This window comes from Gymnodraco acuticeps, unplaced genomic scaffold (assembly GCF_902827175.1).
Source record: "Gymnodraco acuticeps unplaced genomic scaffold, fGymAcu1.1, whole genome shotgun sequence".
Classification (NCBI taxonomy): domain Eukaryota; kingdom Metazoa; phylum Chordata; class Actinopteri; order Perciformes; family Bathydraconidae; genus Gymnodraco; species Gymnodraco acuticeps.
The window spans coordinates 572,763-590,550 of NW_022989855.1; the positions used below are offsets into that span (position 1 = coordinate 572,763).

Genomic DNA, 17,788 nt, shown 5'->3' on the forward strand with positions numbered 1-17,788 from the left:
GTTATCAGTGTATAAAATGAAATTGGGACGTGTTTATCAGAGGAGGCTGTCGGCACCCACCACAGAAGATAGCATCCACCACAGTTCAGATTTATCAGAAGTTTCCCTTGAACATCATGCAGCAATAAGGTGGTAAAAAAACCAAACACCTTACTGTCATAAAGAGTGATAAGACATAGACAGAAATGACTAACTGCACAGACAGTTTGTCGCCTGAACTCTGACTGTGGCTGTGTTTAATGTATGTGTTCTGCAGCACACTGTTATCAACACTGACCATACCTTATTAAAAGACTAGACATTATCTAAGGCATATTTGTTTAGCAGTTTTGCCTCACAACTATTAAGTGTAGTCTTCACTGGCTAATCTCTTGTCTTAAAGTCCAGAGAGCAGCTATTTGAGCACAAAACTATAATCATTGTGTCTCTTTATTGGCGAAATTCTTGGGGACTTAAGGCAGTTGAGAATACATATAGGTAGAAACACACAAGTTATTAAACATTGCATCACAGTAGAGACAGACAGATTGTTTGGATTTTTATTTGTTTCTCATTTTAAAATGAGCTTTACAAAGGCTGATCTTCTTAATTTTCAATATCAATGTATCTACCAAGTGTTTTCTTGATTAATCATTTGGTGTATTAAAACATGCTCATTACAGTTGATCCAAAACCCAAGGGTACTCCATTTACTATCATAACAGAATAAAGCAGTACATCCACATTTACATTTTGCATTGTACAAAAACCTAAGCACTCTCAAAGATTGCTCTTTTTTTGGCACAAGGTCAACATTACTGTTTTTTATAAGTCTGTAGTGTCACTTCAACACAAGCAACCCTTCTAAAACAGCAGGCCTACTTCAGGTCTTTGTTGAATGGATGAATAGATGATACGTTGCTAAATGTGGAAGGCGTGCTTCCACTAGAAGCACATGTTGAGTCATCATTTTTTAACTTGTAATTCAAGTACTTTTCAGGGCCACTCCCACACACCAGGAAACAAAAAACAAACAATATACTCATTAGTATGCTGTTTGTATCTTTAAACATAATCCTCCTGGTTCAATACATCCTGGGTGTGTCTTTGAGCAATGGGCTGAAACTGCACTCGGGGCCCTGGAGCGAAACTGACCCCTGACCTCTTGGTAAACATAATGTCCTGTATAACCTGTTTTCAATTCCAGCTAAAGGGATTTTTTGTAAATGTATGCACTCCCACTCTTCAGCCTGTTATTGTGAATATCATTGCTCAGAATACTGGGTCACATAATGCTTAATGAAGTATTCAGATCATGGAGCGATCTGATGTACCCCGGCATAATTTCCATCATCTGAGATTAGGAAAAAGGCACACTTGGTTATATTTATGTGATTAGTGCTATCTATACGGACTGTTTGAGTGATCCATATGATGACACTTATGTAACTGGCTTCTTACAGTCAACCAACATAATGGTTAACGCTCTGGGCTGTGGTCTGTAATTGACCTTTGACCTCCCTGTGGAAGCAAGAATGACCCGGAGCCATTTTAATTCAACAGTATCAGATTACTGCCTATAACAACCATACAAAGCAAATCCCAAAAAGGAATTGATGTGTATCTGAAGAATTTGTTACAGCAGTTACTGAGTTGCTATTCATTTTTCTTACTCATGATGATACACCTTAACCCTCCATTCCTATAGGTGTCAGTATAGTCGTCCATCCCACTCCCCTACCACTCCTCCTCCTCCCATCCACCAAACCTCCGCGAAAGGGTGTGCTTTTTGAAGGTTGTATGGAGCTAAACACCAACGCAGACAAGACCAGTCGCCACTCTTCGTTTGACAACCCGGGAAAAGCCACTGAAGGCTGGGCAGAGATCACACCTCGAGTCCACCCCACCGCATCCTCCCCACCGCATCCTCCCTCTGGGCTGAGTCCCGACCGAGGTCTTCTTGTCCTCCCCTGAACACGGTGCTGGGAATGCCGCATATACGGACACTTGTATCAAAAAGTTGAATTACATAGGCTACGCGGCAAAAATGCAACGTGACAGCAGTGTGGCTTCTCTTCAAGGTCAGTATCTGAGCACCGCAGCCGCCTCACGGACGTGTTTCTCGGACAGTCGGAGGGAAGAAGAGGCGTGGAGGGGGATGCCGCTGAGCCTCCAGCATCAACAATGACATCTTTCACCAAGGAGGACATTCATAGCCACTGACACAACTTGTGAAACACCGCTGTAAGAAAAGAAAGGAAAGGCTTGCTTATTTTACAGCACACTTGTCTGCATTGTTGTTAAAAGACATCCAGCATTTCGTCGTTTCCTGCTTTCTCACAGCGGCTTGTGTCACTGTTTACCTGGCAACAGGCAACAACGCCAAAGTGAAGCTAGTTAGTTGACAGAATGGATGTTTGGTTCGGTTAAGCCAAATAAGTTGCGTTGAACCTCCTTGAACTAGTTTGGTTTTCAGGCGGACTTTTAACCCACTCATTTATTTTAAAAATAACATCGCCTTCTTTCGTTCAACAACATGCCTGCGAGGAGAGATTCACACAGCCCGTCCGGGAAGAGTTTACCGGAGCGGGGGCTGCTCCTGCTGATCGTGCTGGTTTTACTGCAGGGATCCGTGCTTCCTCTCGGGGCTGCTAGCTCTCCCGATACCACCCACAATGACTACGTGGACAACCCCCAAGAGAAGGAGGAAAACTACACTAAAAAGGCATTCCCTGTGCTCACCCTCAACTACCAATACATACAGGCCCCCTTTGAGATCTCATTATGGATCCTGCTGGCTTCCTTAATGAAATTAGGTGAGTATCATGTGAATGTCACGCATGCATTGTTGCTTGAAGCCCTGCATTTTTGTTCAGTCTTTCCAGGAAATGCTAGCTAAGGGGTTAGGTTATAGGTTTGGCTACAGGTGTGTAGTCAATGCAGGTTAGTTAGGATGTTTGCAGCAAGCTGTCCAGATGCACAATTACATGCGTATACAAACAAACATAGGTGGAGTCTGTTTTACCAGACTGCTCTTTGGATCAAAAGCACATGTTGAAGAGAATACATATTTCTGATTAATGTAGACAATTCAACTGATATAGTCGTATTGGGCTCACAATAATTGACTCAGGAAAAAAAAACACTTATCTCCCAGTTACAGCATAATCTCTGCCCAGTAGGTCACCCTGCAGTGTGAATTCTTAATACCAATTAAATATGCCACTGGTATGCATGCTGACATAACAAGTTGGACCAGAATAGCTCAATTTACTCAGCTACTCAATGGTGAATCTATTTTTGCTATACTCATCAGATCTGTCAGCCTCATGTTCAGAGGTCCCGGTCTTTTGCCAGTGCTGTCCTTACTTGTAGAAACAGTGATGTCTAAGCGGCTTGGTGCAGCAATCTGGATGTCGAATAGCAACTATTTGGCAAGTTGTCAAGGGGAACCGTCTGCTATTTTGAGCCAAAGCCTTGAGGCATTGTCATAAAAGATGTCTCAAAAATGACATTTGAGTTGGGCTACTTCATTATTGTGCCAAACTTTACTACTTCTGTCCAGCTCCTCACTTTTCTCTGTTGCTGTCTTCTGTGTCCTCACACTTTATTGCTCCTTCTTTCTCCATTCCTGGTTGCTCTCCTTTCTTTCCTCTTACTTTCAATACACTGCCCTTGTTTCTCACTCTATGCCTCTTTGCATTGTGCTTCCCACAAAACACTGCATTGTCATCTGCTATCTTTTTCCGGGGCCATGACTGAGCACCAGCCTGTAGCCAGGGAAGATACTGCCTTACTGACTGGGCAAGAAGCCCAGGGTCTTCAGGGACCAGACGGGCAGAGAGGGACCACCTGGCTCGACTGGCTCTCTGTTAGGACGCAGCTCAAGGGCATTGAGGGGAAATGAGAGATGAGGATAAGGAGAGGGTGAGGTTAAGGAATTATGGAAGTCCAGCAAGCAGAAGGGAGGCAGAAAATGAATGAGGCAGTAGGAGTTTACCCGCTGACAGCAGCAGACATAAGTGACCGTAAGCCTCTGATTTTCCAAGGATGGCTGAGAATGGGCTGTGGGTAATTTAATGTGACAGCTACACTGCTCAGCCTCGGCAGAGCGTCTTATTCACGTTCATGGTACTCATATTTTTCAAGCTTAAACGCACAGCCACATTAAATGTATTTCTTAAGCAACGCTATCAGGGTGCCTTTCTGTCCTTATTTTTCGCACAAATACTTTTCATGGATTGATTATTCCCGGTGTGCAAAAATATTTTTGATATAAATCAAAACCTAGATGGTGTAATTTCTCTTAGAATATGCCCTAACATTGTCAAAGAAAATGGCAAAGTCCTTTTTATAGTTATGAAATGTCTTCTCTTTTGGCTCCTGTAATTAAGCTTCATGCCAGAATCATACAAAAATAACTATTCTGTAACGTTATCAATTTCTTTATCAATGGTCGGATGACATGAAAGCTCAGATTGACACTGCAAAACTATAAAACCCTCATAAAGTGATCCACTGTGTTGAAGAGAAGGCTGTGTTGAGAGGTCTGTTATAATCAGGAATAATCAAAGTTGACAAGCTATTATCTAAATGAACAATTTAATTTCCTGTAATATTCAAAAGGAAACTCATAAACAGATCTTGGTCTGTATTAGAATGAATAGTACACTGTTTTAGGGTGTGATGCTTATAATAATTTATGGACTGATCAAATATCCACCAGGCAGGTACCGACTTGAATGTTGACCTTTCAGTTTGGTCAGATCTGATTATATTCACTAGTACGTGTGGGAGTAGGACACACCTTTTTGAATTGTCTCGGTGTGTTTGAAGCTGCTTGGCACCGGTATTTCTTTACTTCCAGCTAAGCTTTGTAACATGTATTATGAGTACAGTTAGGCTCAGCATCCATTTATAATTCAAAACTCTCCAAACTATTTGAAGAGAAGGTGTGTGTTACACTATTACATACAGAGCTGCTGTTATCCGATTATAGTTTTTGTGGAAGCGGGAGTTAAACTTCAACCGAAACCTTTATTCCTAGAGTAAAGAAAAGAGAGAGACTCAACGGAGGCAAAGTAAATGAAAAACACTATTTACAGTAGATCCTTTGTGAGGCTTTGATATGGATTTGTTTATTTTGGGATTGCAAATGAAGAACTGCACTGATTGTTATAATCGCAGGCTTTGTTAATAATTAACAGACCTTTTGTATTCTTATTTCTGGTAGCTACAGCACAAAACAACAATAACTGTGTATCCTATAATGACATTTTTAAAGAGAAAGCTATTCAGTCAAAGTAGAAGTACCTACAGATCTTTGTAGAACAGTCAGATTATTGGTTCTTCTCTGTTTTATCCTTTATACATGCTGTAGATCAGGAAGTTCCTGGGACAGCGTGAGTTCACTCAGGTCAAACGGTTTAGTAGTGGGCGTATAAGTGCAGATTTTGAAAACATGAACTGAGAAAAAGGTTCTTCGTGAGCGTTAAATAAAGCACATATTGAATGGGAACTTACTTTTACACTTCCTTAGCGATGTTTAATATTGTTGCCACCTGGTTTTACCCCAATGAGGGAAAACTCACTGTCTGTTGTGTTAGAATTCATTGGTTTGTTTTATGTCTTGCACCTAATGAATTGCAAAGATGTAGATCGTGTTTGTCGTTCTAATTACCAGACATGGTTGTGATCCTAATTAAGTCTCAGCGGGTGGAAAAAACAATAGTCTAAGACCCATTACAGCATTAATAACACAGTTTCATCAATGCTGCAATTGTTAAATGTGTGTGTTTGCCTAGTAAATGGTTCACCAAGACACCTGCACATAGATTGCTAACAATTGACTCCAACAAGGGTGGGAGACGTATGCAGTATCACTAGGTTCACCAATAAACCACCAGAAAACTGATTCTAGAACAGTGTCCTGCTACAATTACCTTTTTGTTTCAAAATTCAATCAACAGTTTTGTTGATGAAATGTGCATTTAAAGCAGCTCACCAGAATAAACAAAGTATTGACTTAATCCTGAGTTTACAGTACAGAACATATGATTCTCCTTAAGAAAATTAAGGTAATACTACATTTTGTTGTAGAGTCCAAAGTTACAGGATTTGTTAATCCCATTAAGAGAAGGGAAGGAAAGATTAGAGGTGTATCATTGGAAACCGCACTCTTGGCAAAGCTTGAGTAACGGCCCGTCCACACTACAGCTTCGACAGCTTCAAAAACGGTTTCCAACGCGTCTGCCCATTCACTTTGAATGGGGTGACGTCACTTTTCGCCGAACTGCATTGTGGGAAGCAGAGCGGAGCTTTCCTGGCGTTTCAGGCTGCAAAAGTTGAGCAATGTTCAACTTTTGAAGCTTCTGAAGCTTTCGGTGGAAGCGTCAGCCAATCAAATCATATGCCAGTACAAGCTCTAGCCAATCAAACCGCTGCTTGTGTGTCAGGGGCGGGTGATTCATGTGATTGGTTGTTGGTCGAGCTTCAGACACGCCCAGCTCCAAGCTTTTTTTGAAGCTGTAGTGTGGACGGGCCGTAAAGGTTTCCCGGGCTTCACATTTTATCTTGAATATGTTTTTTAGATTATGGTTTAGCACAGAAGTTTAATTAATGAAAGAAATGTACATGCTAAGAATCTTACAAATAGATTTCTTTGCCTCATATTTAATGAGATGATTCTATATATATAGTCGACGTCCAAGACATTTAAGTCATTAAAGCAACAATGAATATTGATTGGTTTGATTGTCCGCCATTCTGTGCATGCGTCACGGGGCTGCAAGCAGTAATCATCATTTTAGGTGTCATAGCCGAAGAATATTCTAGCAATTAGTGGTTGCCCATGACGCCATTTTCTGTTTCATGGGTAGGTGCCGGATTTGAGTTCTCCATGAAATGAGACAGTCCCAAGACAACTTACAGTATAAAGGTGAAGCGAGTATCTGTACTAATGTTAACTTGTTCTTTTGCTCACTTCTGAAGCCTAAAACGTTCTCTCTATTTGTGCTTTTCCAGAGTATAGTGTGGCTTGTTTCTGTGTTGCTTTTTAATTATACTTAGGATAAAACGTTCCTATTAATAATGTGAGGAGTAACTGTGAGCCGGTAGTATTGTGCAGATATGGCGACAGGGATCATAATGAAATATACCAGCCACCGGCCATTATTCATCATTTGAACCACATGTGTCAAACTCAAGGCCCGGGGGCCAAATCAGGCCCTTGGTGGATTTCCTTTCGGCCCGCAGGATCATTTCTAATTACTATTAGATCTGGCCCGGTATATTGCAGGCACACTGAGGCAGGGGTTCCTCCGCTCAGAGCCTGACCCTAAACATTGATGAACTTGCACTCAAGATGAGATGCCAAGTATCTGCTTGAACTAGCATCACAGCAGCACACTGAGTTTAAATGGATGTTTCCTTCTGCACTTTGTTTCTTGAGACAACAGGGCATGTTTGTTTTTTTCTTTGAGGGAAATAGTTTTGTTGAAGCTGTTGTTGGCCTGTGGAAAAATGTGATCATAAGAAATGACTCCGGAAAAGCTGCAGATAGAGCCATAAGAAATGAATGCAACTGATTATTTAATGTTTAATGTTGTTTTTATAGGCAATCATTTAAGCTTTGTTAGTTCCAGGTTTAATATGTGCAATAAGTTCAATACGTTTTGCAATAAACATTGAACCAGTCCGGTCCTCGACTAGTACCCATTTTTTTATTTTGGCCCACTGTGTATTTGAGTTTGACCCCCCTGATTTAAACCAACACTGGTCTTTCACAATCACCTCGAGGAGCACAACCATGTGGGTCCAATCATTCAACAATGACTCACAATGACCTTTTTTGTATAAAGAGCCCTGTTGGTCATGCAAACACCACATTGAAATAAATGTGTTTCTGTAAACACAGTATGGTGTGTGGGTGGAAAGCCAGCTAACCACTATAACATCTTGACTTTTTGAAAAAGAATGAAATAAACGTATCACTGATAACTTTTTTATCAAAGTAACTCTTTAAACGTTTTCTCTCTTTTGTCCTTGCTTGGTCCGGCGTATTTTGGTTGCCAGCCATGTACAATTAGTAACCTGGCAACAGGCCACAGTTCTTGGCGTTGGGAATGATTGTGTGTAGCAAGTACCAGGCCATGCTGACACTGGGTACACATTCAGAAGTGAAAGAGCTGTTACCCGTTGCTGCTTTTCAATAACCTTGCTGCATAAAGACTCTCAGGGGGGATAAAGATGCAGCGCCTGCCATTATTGACAAGCAGCCAGAATGAACCGCCTGATTTTAAATGTCAAGGATCTGCTGGCATTCAAATCCTTTCTTACCATTCTTCTTCTACTCAGTACATCTCCTTCAAACATATGTCTTGACAGCACTGAAGTCGTGTGCTGTCAGTTGTTCTTTGAAGTGTACGGCCCTCCTTTTCACTTATCCTATCCGCTCTTATGGCTCTTCACATGATGAGCACTGAAGGCCATTATTGGAGTCATGCTTGAGAGGCTTAGGAATGGGTTAACTCTCCACCAGCCGGTTGGACATTTTAAGGCTCCATCCTCCAAGCTTTTTGTACCGGGCCCTGGATGTGTTGAGATTTCTTACATTTAGAAGAGTCAGTATTGAGACTGAAATAGCTTTTTGTCTCGATCTCATCCTTGTTGCCCACTATGCACAATCTTCACTTGTCCCTCCTTGTCCTCCATGGATGATAATGGGTCATTTAGAGTCATTCTCTGATCCAGTGTTGAAGCCACTGCTCGAGGTTCCAGCAGTATACCGTTTAATCAATCCAGTCATGCCCTGTGTGCTCCTTTTTTCCTCAAGGACTACACTGCCCATCTTTTTATTGAAGGTTACATTTAAATGGCTTCTTTGCAGAGCTTGGTCATTCAGTGTTATTAAACAGCTTCTGCTGGGGCGAGCCTGAGACTTAAATACCACATTTGTATTTGAGAAATGTGAGGCATTGCTATGTTCTGAAAATTACGACCTCTGATAATATTACATTTGCCACGGTAACCTTGACAAGAAAAGGTTTATGTTTGCCTTTAACAGTCTCTCCATATGACTTTCAATTCTCATTTTGAATTGCCTGATTGTACTTTTAATGCCAGATCTCCGTTGGTTCTATTCATGGCTCATGATTCAGAGAGTGAAGGCTCGGAGCCAAAAAGTACGCTGGCTCAGGTCCTATAGTTAATGTCACTGGTAAGGCAAGGCAAGTTTATTTATATAGCACCTTTCAACACAAGGCAATTCAAGGTGCTTTACAAAAATGAAAGACATTCAGACAAAGGCATTTAAAAACAGTAAAAGATAATAAAAGAAACATTCAAAGAAAAAAAACGTGAATAAAAAGTACATGAATAAAAAGTTAGTGCAGTTTAAGATATGAATAGTTCACACAGAAGTTCCACTTTACTGAGGAACACAACGGCTCAGTTTCAATTAAAAGCAGCGACAAAAAGAAAAGTCTTCAGCCTGGATTTAAAAGTAGTCAGAGTTGCAGCGGACCTGCAGGTTTCTGGGAGTTTGTTCCAGATATTTGGAGCATAATAACTGAACGCTGCTTTACCATGTTGATCACACTTGACACAAGGGATCATGGGACTCCTTCTCCTCTAATAATACCCCCTGCCACCCTCTGGATCCAGTTATACTCGTTTCTTTTTCTAGAGCCTTGAAGTATGGGTAGGTCTATCGTGAGTCATATAGAAACATTGTGCATTAATGAACAGAAGTTCTCCCTTTGGCTCCTCAGTGGCTCACCGCAGATCAAGTTTTGGGTGTATAGATTTGTTATACCCTGTCTACAACTCGATGTTGGTATTGCTGAAATTAAGCATGTGTTTCTCGTTAAGTTGTTTATTTGAATTAGTTTCATTACATTCTCTGTGTCTGTCTATTAGGATTAAAACACACCATCAATTATTCTTAGGTAAATGTAATAAGTTACCGTCTTCTTGGACTCCTTCAGTTACTCTCAGTAGTTTCCATCATATTAGTCAGCTGTTACAGAGGATGTTTATCTTTCCTGTGTATAGCAGTGCAGCCCGATGTCGTGCATATGCAACATGTTTGCTCAGAAATGTAGAGCACAAGACTTGTAGAGGTAACTGCTGTTGTATGCGTTGACATCAGCTAATTGGCTCCCAGCTGAACAGAACAGACCGAGGTCAACTCATAACAGGCTCACCTTGTTAAAGAGAATGATACATGGATAGGTTAGCAGCATAAAGTGTTGACAAACTGAAATCATTACATTTCTTTGCAATTCTTTACACGCATTTGTAATAAAGCAAGGTGATAAACTGATATTGGTTCTCAGTTAATGGCATCATTGTGTACAAATACTGCCATGGGTATAATTTCCATTTTGAAGGCCTGTCATTGTTATCTTTTCTGTTCAGCCAATTAGCTTGCTGGAGCTGTGCAGGCCCACCTGTGTGATCCGGTGTCCCCCACGCCGAACAGAGATCTCTGCAGTGTTGATGTCTCAAACACTTGGATGCAGCTTCTTAATTATGTAACAGTGTCTATAGGGGGTTAAGATTTTGTGAACATAAAAGTTAGCTTTCATAATAGCAGCTTTCTAAATAACATAGGGCTTTGGATAGAATAGAATCGTTTAATGTCATTATACATGTACAATGAGATAATCATAAATGCTTCTCCCTTTCAAGGGTGCCATCAAAACAAAAACATCACAACATAAGACAACAAATACACACAGCATACATACTTAGGAATAAGGAATAAAGTTCAGTAATTATTTCCAGGAGTATAAAAATAAAATCTGTAATGTAATAAATAATAATAGTAGGTATTTATAATAATAATAATGATATATGTGTATATATGTACAGAGTCACATTGATTCACATGTTTTCAGGTGTTAAGAGCAATGATGGCTCTTGGGAAAAAACTGTCTTTGAGTGTCCAAATTAGCTATTGAATTTATATCCTGCTACAAAAGCGTTTAAGGACAGTCACAATAAATGTCTGTTTCCTGTGTTTGAAGCAGCTATCACAGAATATCTTTGTTGAACCACCTTCCTGCGAAGCCTCTGTAGAGTAGTGGGTGGTAGCCCTCTTTAGACCATTGAAAATAAAGACCTCTTTACTATCCTTCCTCAAAGCACCAGGGCTCCAGCGGCATGCAGCTGCATAATCCACAGACATGCACTTGTTAGGTTTGTGTGCCGAAACACTAATAATACTGTTGTCCTCAAGCTGAGTCAAAACACACATCCCCTACTCTGAATGTCTTCTATTCCCACGATGCTTAAGTTTCACATACTACAATGAGAAAACCCTGCTACGTTGAAATGATCAAATACAGGTTAAATATAATTCCAGTATGTCTTTATAATAAATGACCTGTTAACTTTGATTGGTAATTTACTGGCAGCATTTGTGCAAGGCCTGACCATGACATAGCAAAGTGCTCAATGTGCTCATTAGTGAATATTAATTAGCTGAGCACCACCCTCATTGTGCAAACATAAGCAGACTGGAGCAGGCCTGAGTCGTGCCCCCCCCCCCCCCCCCCCCCCCCACATCGTGGCTCCTGTGCCATATGGTGCTGCTGCTGTCACTGCACCATCCATTCTTGTCCTGAGGAGCTTCAGCTTGTAGCTGTGCTGCTTATTGATATGTTACCTTGTGCTACTGTGTGCTTTTAGCTTGTAACAGCTTCAAGGGTTAAAAAATGTGTTCGCCATTTACATCTAAAATGATAGGGGTGGGTGGAACACATATTTACATGTAGTGGCTGTTGCTTCGGGCGGATGTGAAGAACAACTTGTTGGCATGCATCAAATCAACATGATAATCCCTCTGTTTCCATCTCTAATATAATCACACCCACACTGCTACATACAGGTCTTGTCGTGTCAGTCACAAGGTCATTAAATCCTTTTTGAATATAATGCAAAGCAGGGGCCATTTCTCACATGAGCTACGTTTCCCTTACTATGAAATCAGAAAAAAGGGTCAAATTCACAGTGCTGTTGACGTGGCAGAATGATTTAAAGTGCTGACAGTATTCTTTTTTGTATCTATTGAATAGTATGCAATCTACTATGAGTCACTCTCTACCCTATGAGCTTGTTTAGCCTGTGTGAGCATGTAGCACATTTTGGTTCATATGTCTGTTTGTTTGTATCTCAGTGTTAGCAGCATGCAGTCAGCTGCTACAGTAACAGAAGTCAGTGGGCTGCTGTAGTGTACAGTAAATGAAGCCGGAAAGACTTCTCACTATGGGACACATGCTGCTCTCTCTTTGAAGTCTTCATCTTCTTTTGTTGACTATTTATGCACAGGCTGCAGTTCCCATCACCTCATATAGCATGTCTGTGTTTTATATTTGTTTATTGGGTTTTTTCAACAGCATACAATTATTCTCTCAGAGCATGTATCAAAAGTAGGTAAACAAATCTTCACTTTATAGAAAAATAGGTAGAGTAACAATGTAAATACTGCTTAAAGGTGGGGTAGGTAATTCACTTCAGAAACACTTTTTGTTATATTCCATGGAATGCTCTTAACATCCCGATAGCAATGAATGAATACATGAAATGCTTTGACAATAAATACATAAATAAATGTCATCTGTGGAAGCCAGATGAAGCCGGCTAAAGTAACTGGATGGCCTACCTGCCTGTCAGCCTTCCATCTGGGCACAAACTGATCTCGTGCTCTCATTGGTCATGTGCGCGTTCGTGTGTGTTGGAGGAGGGGCTCTGTAAGGAAGTCTGAAGGAAGAGGCAGATTTTTTCCGGTTGTGTACTTTCAAATTCTAGCGCACTCGAGCTGGTTTCTCCATTCTTACCTACCATACCTTTAACACCAGGGCAAACACAATTCCACACAGACAGAAGACAAACAGACATACAAAAACAGACAAACCAAAAATAAACAAATAGAAAATCAGTCAGCTAAAACTAAAATATCAATAATAAACAATAAATGTCAGTACGGCAGCTACTCCTCCCCGCGACAACCCGTCCAGTGTTGGGACCCCTCCAAAATGCTGTGTTTTATATTTTCATGTGAAACTTCACAGCAGCCCAGGAGTGAGGGTATTTATGTTCCCATGTTAACTTGTCAGACAATAAGGGGGGCCTTTTAAAGTCCAGCAACCTTTGTCATTTGTCCCGCAGTAAGTGCTTGTAAATCATAACATTAACAATTTGTCAGGAATCCATACAGATATGTTTGTGCTGTAACTTGTGTCTCAAGCAATAGCAGATCATTTCACAAGGTTATTTCAATAATGTGGGTCTCAGAGGACAAATAGAAGCTGTGAGGGAATACTGTGAGATCATGGCAGCCTAGACTTGCTAAACATGTCATGTGAGATCTGTATACGATAAATATTTTGCATATTATTTCCATTTTTTCCTTCAAGAATTCACAAGGCCATTGTTTTAGCTATGTCACACCAGTAACTAATCAGCATGTACAGTGCATTTGTTTATTCACTACCTACATCTATAACAATGAGCCACTGTTATTATGTAAGTTACGGCTTAGAATATCAGTTCTTTAAAAGCTCTCTTTTTTCAGGTTGTAGTCACATTGAACAAAAGACATCACGCAAGCTCTGACATGTCTGCACAGCCTACACAGACATCTGAAGTATTTCCCTCTGCATTTCCTACAAACGTTAGCGATGGAGAATACTCATTTCCTGCTGTATTATCATGGATTTGCTAACATGTCACATACACTAGCTATTCTTTTCACCCAAGAGCTCTGCAGAAGTTAGAATGTGTAACAAGGGTGGTGCTAGTACTCACAGAAGTGTGGTATGTCACAGCTCATTGCTCTTCTAATGTTGTCGTTGGCCAGAATTCAGTTTACCTTTCATTTAGTCAGAAAACCAATAGATACAATTCCAGTTAATGGTAACATCACTCAGACGGAGACAAACAAACTTCCACTTCTCTTAAGGCCTAAAGCAAGGGATCCGGCAGTTGATTTCCAGATAATTCCCTTCTTCCTGTTCTACGTCTCCAAACATGCCACTGAATTGTATCTGCTTGTCTCATCCATTTTCCCAGGGTTCCACATGATACCTCGTCTGTCCAGCATTGTGCCAGAGAGCTGCCTGTTGATCACCGTGGGTCTGCTTGTGGGGGGGCTCATCAAACTAGCTGGAGAAGACGTCCCCCCAGTGCTGGACTCCCGTTTGTTCTTCCTCTGCCTGCTGCCGCCCATCATCCTCGATGCCGGCTACTTCCTGCCCATCCGGCCCTTCATGGAGAACCTGGGCACCATCCTGATGTTTGCGGTGGTGGGGACCCTGTGGAACGCCTTCTTCATCGGGGGTCTGCTGTACGCCGTGTGTCAGATCCAGCCGGCCAATCCCTCCATCCTTCACAAGATCGAGCTGCTGCCCTGCCTGCTGTTCGGCTCCATCATCTCCGCTGTGGACCCTGTGGCCGTGCTGGCTGTGTTTGAGGAGATCCACATCAATGAACTGTTGCACATCCTGGTGTTTGGAGAATCTCTGCTTAACGATGCTGTCACTGTGGTGAGTGACCGCCACAGGAAATATGTGGCTGGGAGCAGACTTTAGTGCGTTTTCTCTTATCAGACAATGCCTTTATTGTTTTGTCAGTTCTCCAATTTGATTTTGATTTGATTTGATTTATTTTGAATGTGTAAAACAATAATACAAACATTTAACATGAGAATTATTATACAATACAAAATTAAAATATTAAAAAATATGACGGATTCTAAATTATGTGTAAACAAATAATCTACTTAATTACACATTCGAAAAGGGGTGGGAAGAAGTTTACATTTATTTAATCCCACCCCTTCTCCCAACAACTAAATTATTAACATATATATTATTTTTAAAGAAATACATTTCTTATTGAAAAAACAAAACATAAAATAACAAATAAATAAACAAACACAATACGTAATACATAACCGAGGTAAATGATATTCAAGAAAAGATAAAATAACAAACCAGATAAATAAATAAGCTGCAAACACCCAGTTATGATTAAACAACGTCATCCCTATATCTTGTTAAAATCTTTAAAATCTAAAACTTTTTTTAGACAATACAAAACCAATATTCTCTGTCAAGAATACATGTGATATGCCGGGATGTAAACCTTTGGTTGTATCCCTGAGAGGCTCCTGAATTATTAGAACAGCCCTAACTGCGTGTCAGTTATTACTCAGCTCTCAAGATTCAGATTCAAGGCTTTATTGTCATGTGCACAGTAGCTACAGTGTACATATGGCAATGAACAACTTCAGTCACAGGCTCCTCCAACAGTGCAACATGAATATAGAGGACATAAAACAGATACAATAGTGCAAGAGAAACGTCAAGATATTCTCCCTCTGAAACACATAAGATATTTGTAACCCTTTTTACAAAGAGGGCTTCTCATTGACACAAATTAAAATAGTGCTGCACAGACGTCTTTTGTTATCAGATTTAGTTCCATATTAAAAGTGAATTTAGTTCTTATAACCTTGGACTAAAGCTGTCAACACACAGCTTCTGACTGACTGACTAGTCTGTCACCACTGAATTGTCCTCGGCTCACAGAAACACAAACGGCTCCACTACAGTATAACGTTACCAACAGCGCTAGCATCATAGCTTTGCAAGGCACTGACTTAAGTTTCCACAACCTTTGTTTCTGACATGAACTATCACAACACTTATGTAAATTAATACTTTGCCAAGTATTTCCATAACCCTGCTCATTCACCGTGGGCCTCTGTCTCTCGGTCAAATTCAACTACGAGTTTGGCTTCCATGCACACTTTATCAAGCTGGACGGCACTGTGCCATCATTGGCTCAGGCACGTTTGAGTCGAGGACCCACAGAGAGCGCGAGCAGAGCTTATCAGCCTTAAAGCGTTTGGCATTCATCTGCATGATCATCCTGCCTGGCATCACATTATGCCTGTCATACATATATTCCCATAGTGAGACACTTAGCGAATCATAACGCATCCATCTTATCTATTCGGTTTCCTAATACTTGCAGAACATTTAAAGGATGTGAGCAGCCTTTTAAATATACAACAACACATGTTAAGTAAGTGTGAAAACCTTAAATGTTTTAAAACGTATCTATACCTATAACCAATCTATCATTTTGTACACGTTATGGATTTTAGTTTGCTTTGACATTCACCCTGTTTTCACATTTCCATCATGACGTCTTTAATCTTTCTTCCTCTTTTGATCACAGTCAGAGAATCAATACAGGTGCATTAAATGACCTAGATTTTTTTTTAAACTGTCATCCCTCTGTTGCTTTTTTCTAATAACTATTCACACTCCTCATCCTCTCCTAGGTGTTATACCACCTGTTTGAGGAGTACACACGTGCCGGCACAGTCACGGTGCTGGACTGTTTCCTGGGAATCATCTCCTTCCTGGTGGTTTCCATCGGAGGCGTTCTAGTTGGAGTCATCTACGGGCTCCTGGCCGCCTTTACCTCCCGCTTCACCTCCCATGTGCGGGTCATAGAGCCACTTTTTGTCTTTGTGTACGCCTACATGGCCTACCTGTCAGCTGAGGTGTTCCACCTCTCTGGCATCATGGCGTAAGTGTTTTATTTTTGTATTACTCAAATGTTCCTTTGCAACCACTTTATCTATTCCAAAGTAATGTGCAACTTAGGATAATCACCAACAATAACACAGACATTTCTAGAGTAAATTAATGAGTTTCATCTCATTCATCGTAAGTTAACAGTTGACTGTTTTTTATTGTTTTTGACACCAGCAGCATTTATCTAAGCAACTATTGGAAGGATTACAACTACATGTTGTACATGTATGGCACAAATCAGAATACATTTGTAGTGTATGCGTTCAGAAGACGTCTTTTAAAGCCTTTTCTGAGTCCATGCATAGTCAGCATTGTTTGTCCTAGAATCGTTAAGACTTGTAGTTTTGTGCTTTAGATCCGCACTTACACATGTCCAGCGTATCATGTGCGCTCTCGGAAATACTCCAGCTGTTTCAGTGACATCCCTCTTGGATCACATGTTTTTAGTATGTTGATATTTCCTCAGTGATGAAATGTCCCGGTCAATATCAGCCTTCCGAGTGCAAGAACAATCTATTTCAGTCATTGCCCTATAACAGTAACTCAGCTGTACACCGTGGCATATTACACTGTAGCCCCAGTGGTTTCATAAATTGAACTGATCCAACGTCACTTTACCAAACCTTGATTTATAGGCATCCCAATATTCTCTGTTTCTCATCAGCTCCTGCAGTTTCAATCCTTCTTCAGTTTAAGGTGCTAGGAGTTATTGATGTTGCAGACAGGGAGTGATGATATACAGAGTCCCCTCTCTGACTCAGGGCCGAATAATTTGTATTTTCAAGGACAATCTTTTCCAAAGCCTGGGGCTCTTTTCTATCAAAATTAGATTTGTTGTGGTGTTTACAAAGTAGAAGAGAAACTGCTTGCTGGTTTGAATTCCTTTCATCGTCCCCTTAAAGCAGGGGTGTCAAACTCAATTTCATCGCGGGCCACATTCGCATTATGGTTGCACTCAAAGGGCCAGTTGTAACTTTAAGACTATAAAAAAAGATACATATATAACTATATAATATATATAAAATAATGTATTATATTACATTATTGCCTCTGCATTGGATTATTATCGGATAGGATAATAACTTCAAAATGAATTACGTCTGAAAGCAGAAGTCTAGGGCAAATAATTGCAAGTCTCTTCAGTGCGTGTGTCACAAAACTAAATGCATTGTGGGACATGTAGTTTATGGGCA

The 17,788-nt window shown here is 40.6% G+C and overlaps 1 protein-coding gene and 1 long non-coding RNA gene across 2 annotated transcripts in view; one reads left to right on the forward strand and one right to left on the reverse strand.

Annotated features, from left to right (window-relative positions):
• Positions 1-525: 525 nt before the first annotated feature.
• On the reverse strand, positions 526-3,033 carry LOC117562111. The gene is made up of 2 exons (XR_004571490.1): positions 2,562-3,033; positions 526-2,221 (listed from the first exon to the last, which is right to left on the reverse strand). It is a non-coding gene; the product is annotated as an uncharacterized LOC117562111 (long non-coding RNA).
• The window catches only part of slc9a1a (solute carrier family 9 member A1a), a 38,371-nt gene continuing 22,790 nt past the window's right edge, over positions 2,208-17,788 (forward strand). Inside the window, 3 exon segments of the mRNA XM_034239886.1 lie at positions 2,208-2,795; positions 14,056-14,528; positions 16,337-16,587. Of these exon segments, the coding sequence (XP_034095777.1) occupies positions 2,516-2,795; positions 14,056-14,528; positions 16,337-16,587 (1,004 nt within the window). The 5' untranslated portion in view covers positions 2,208-2,515.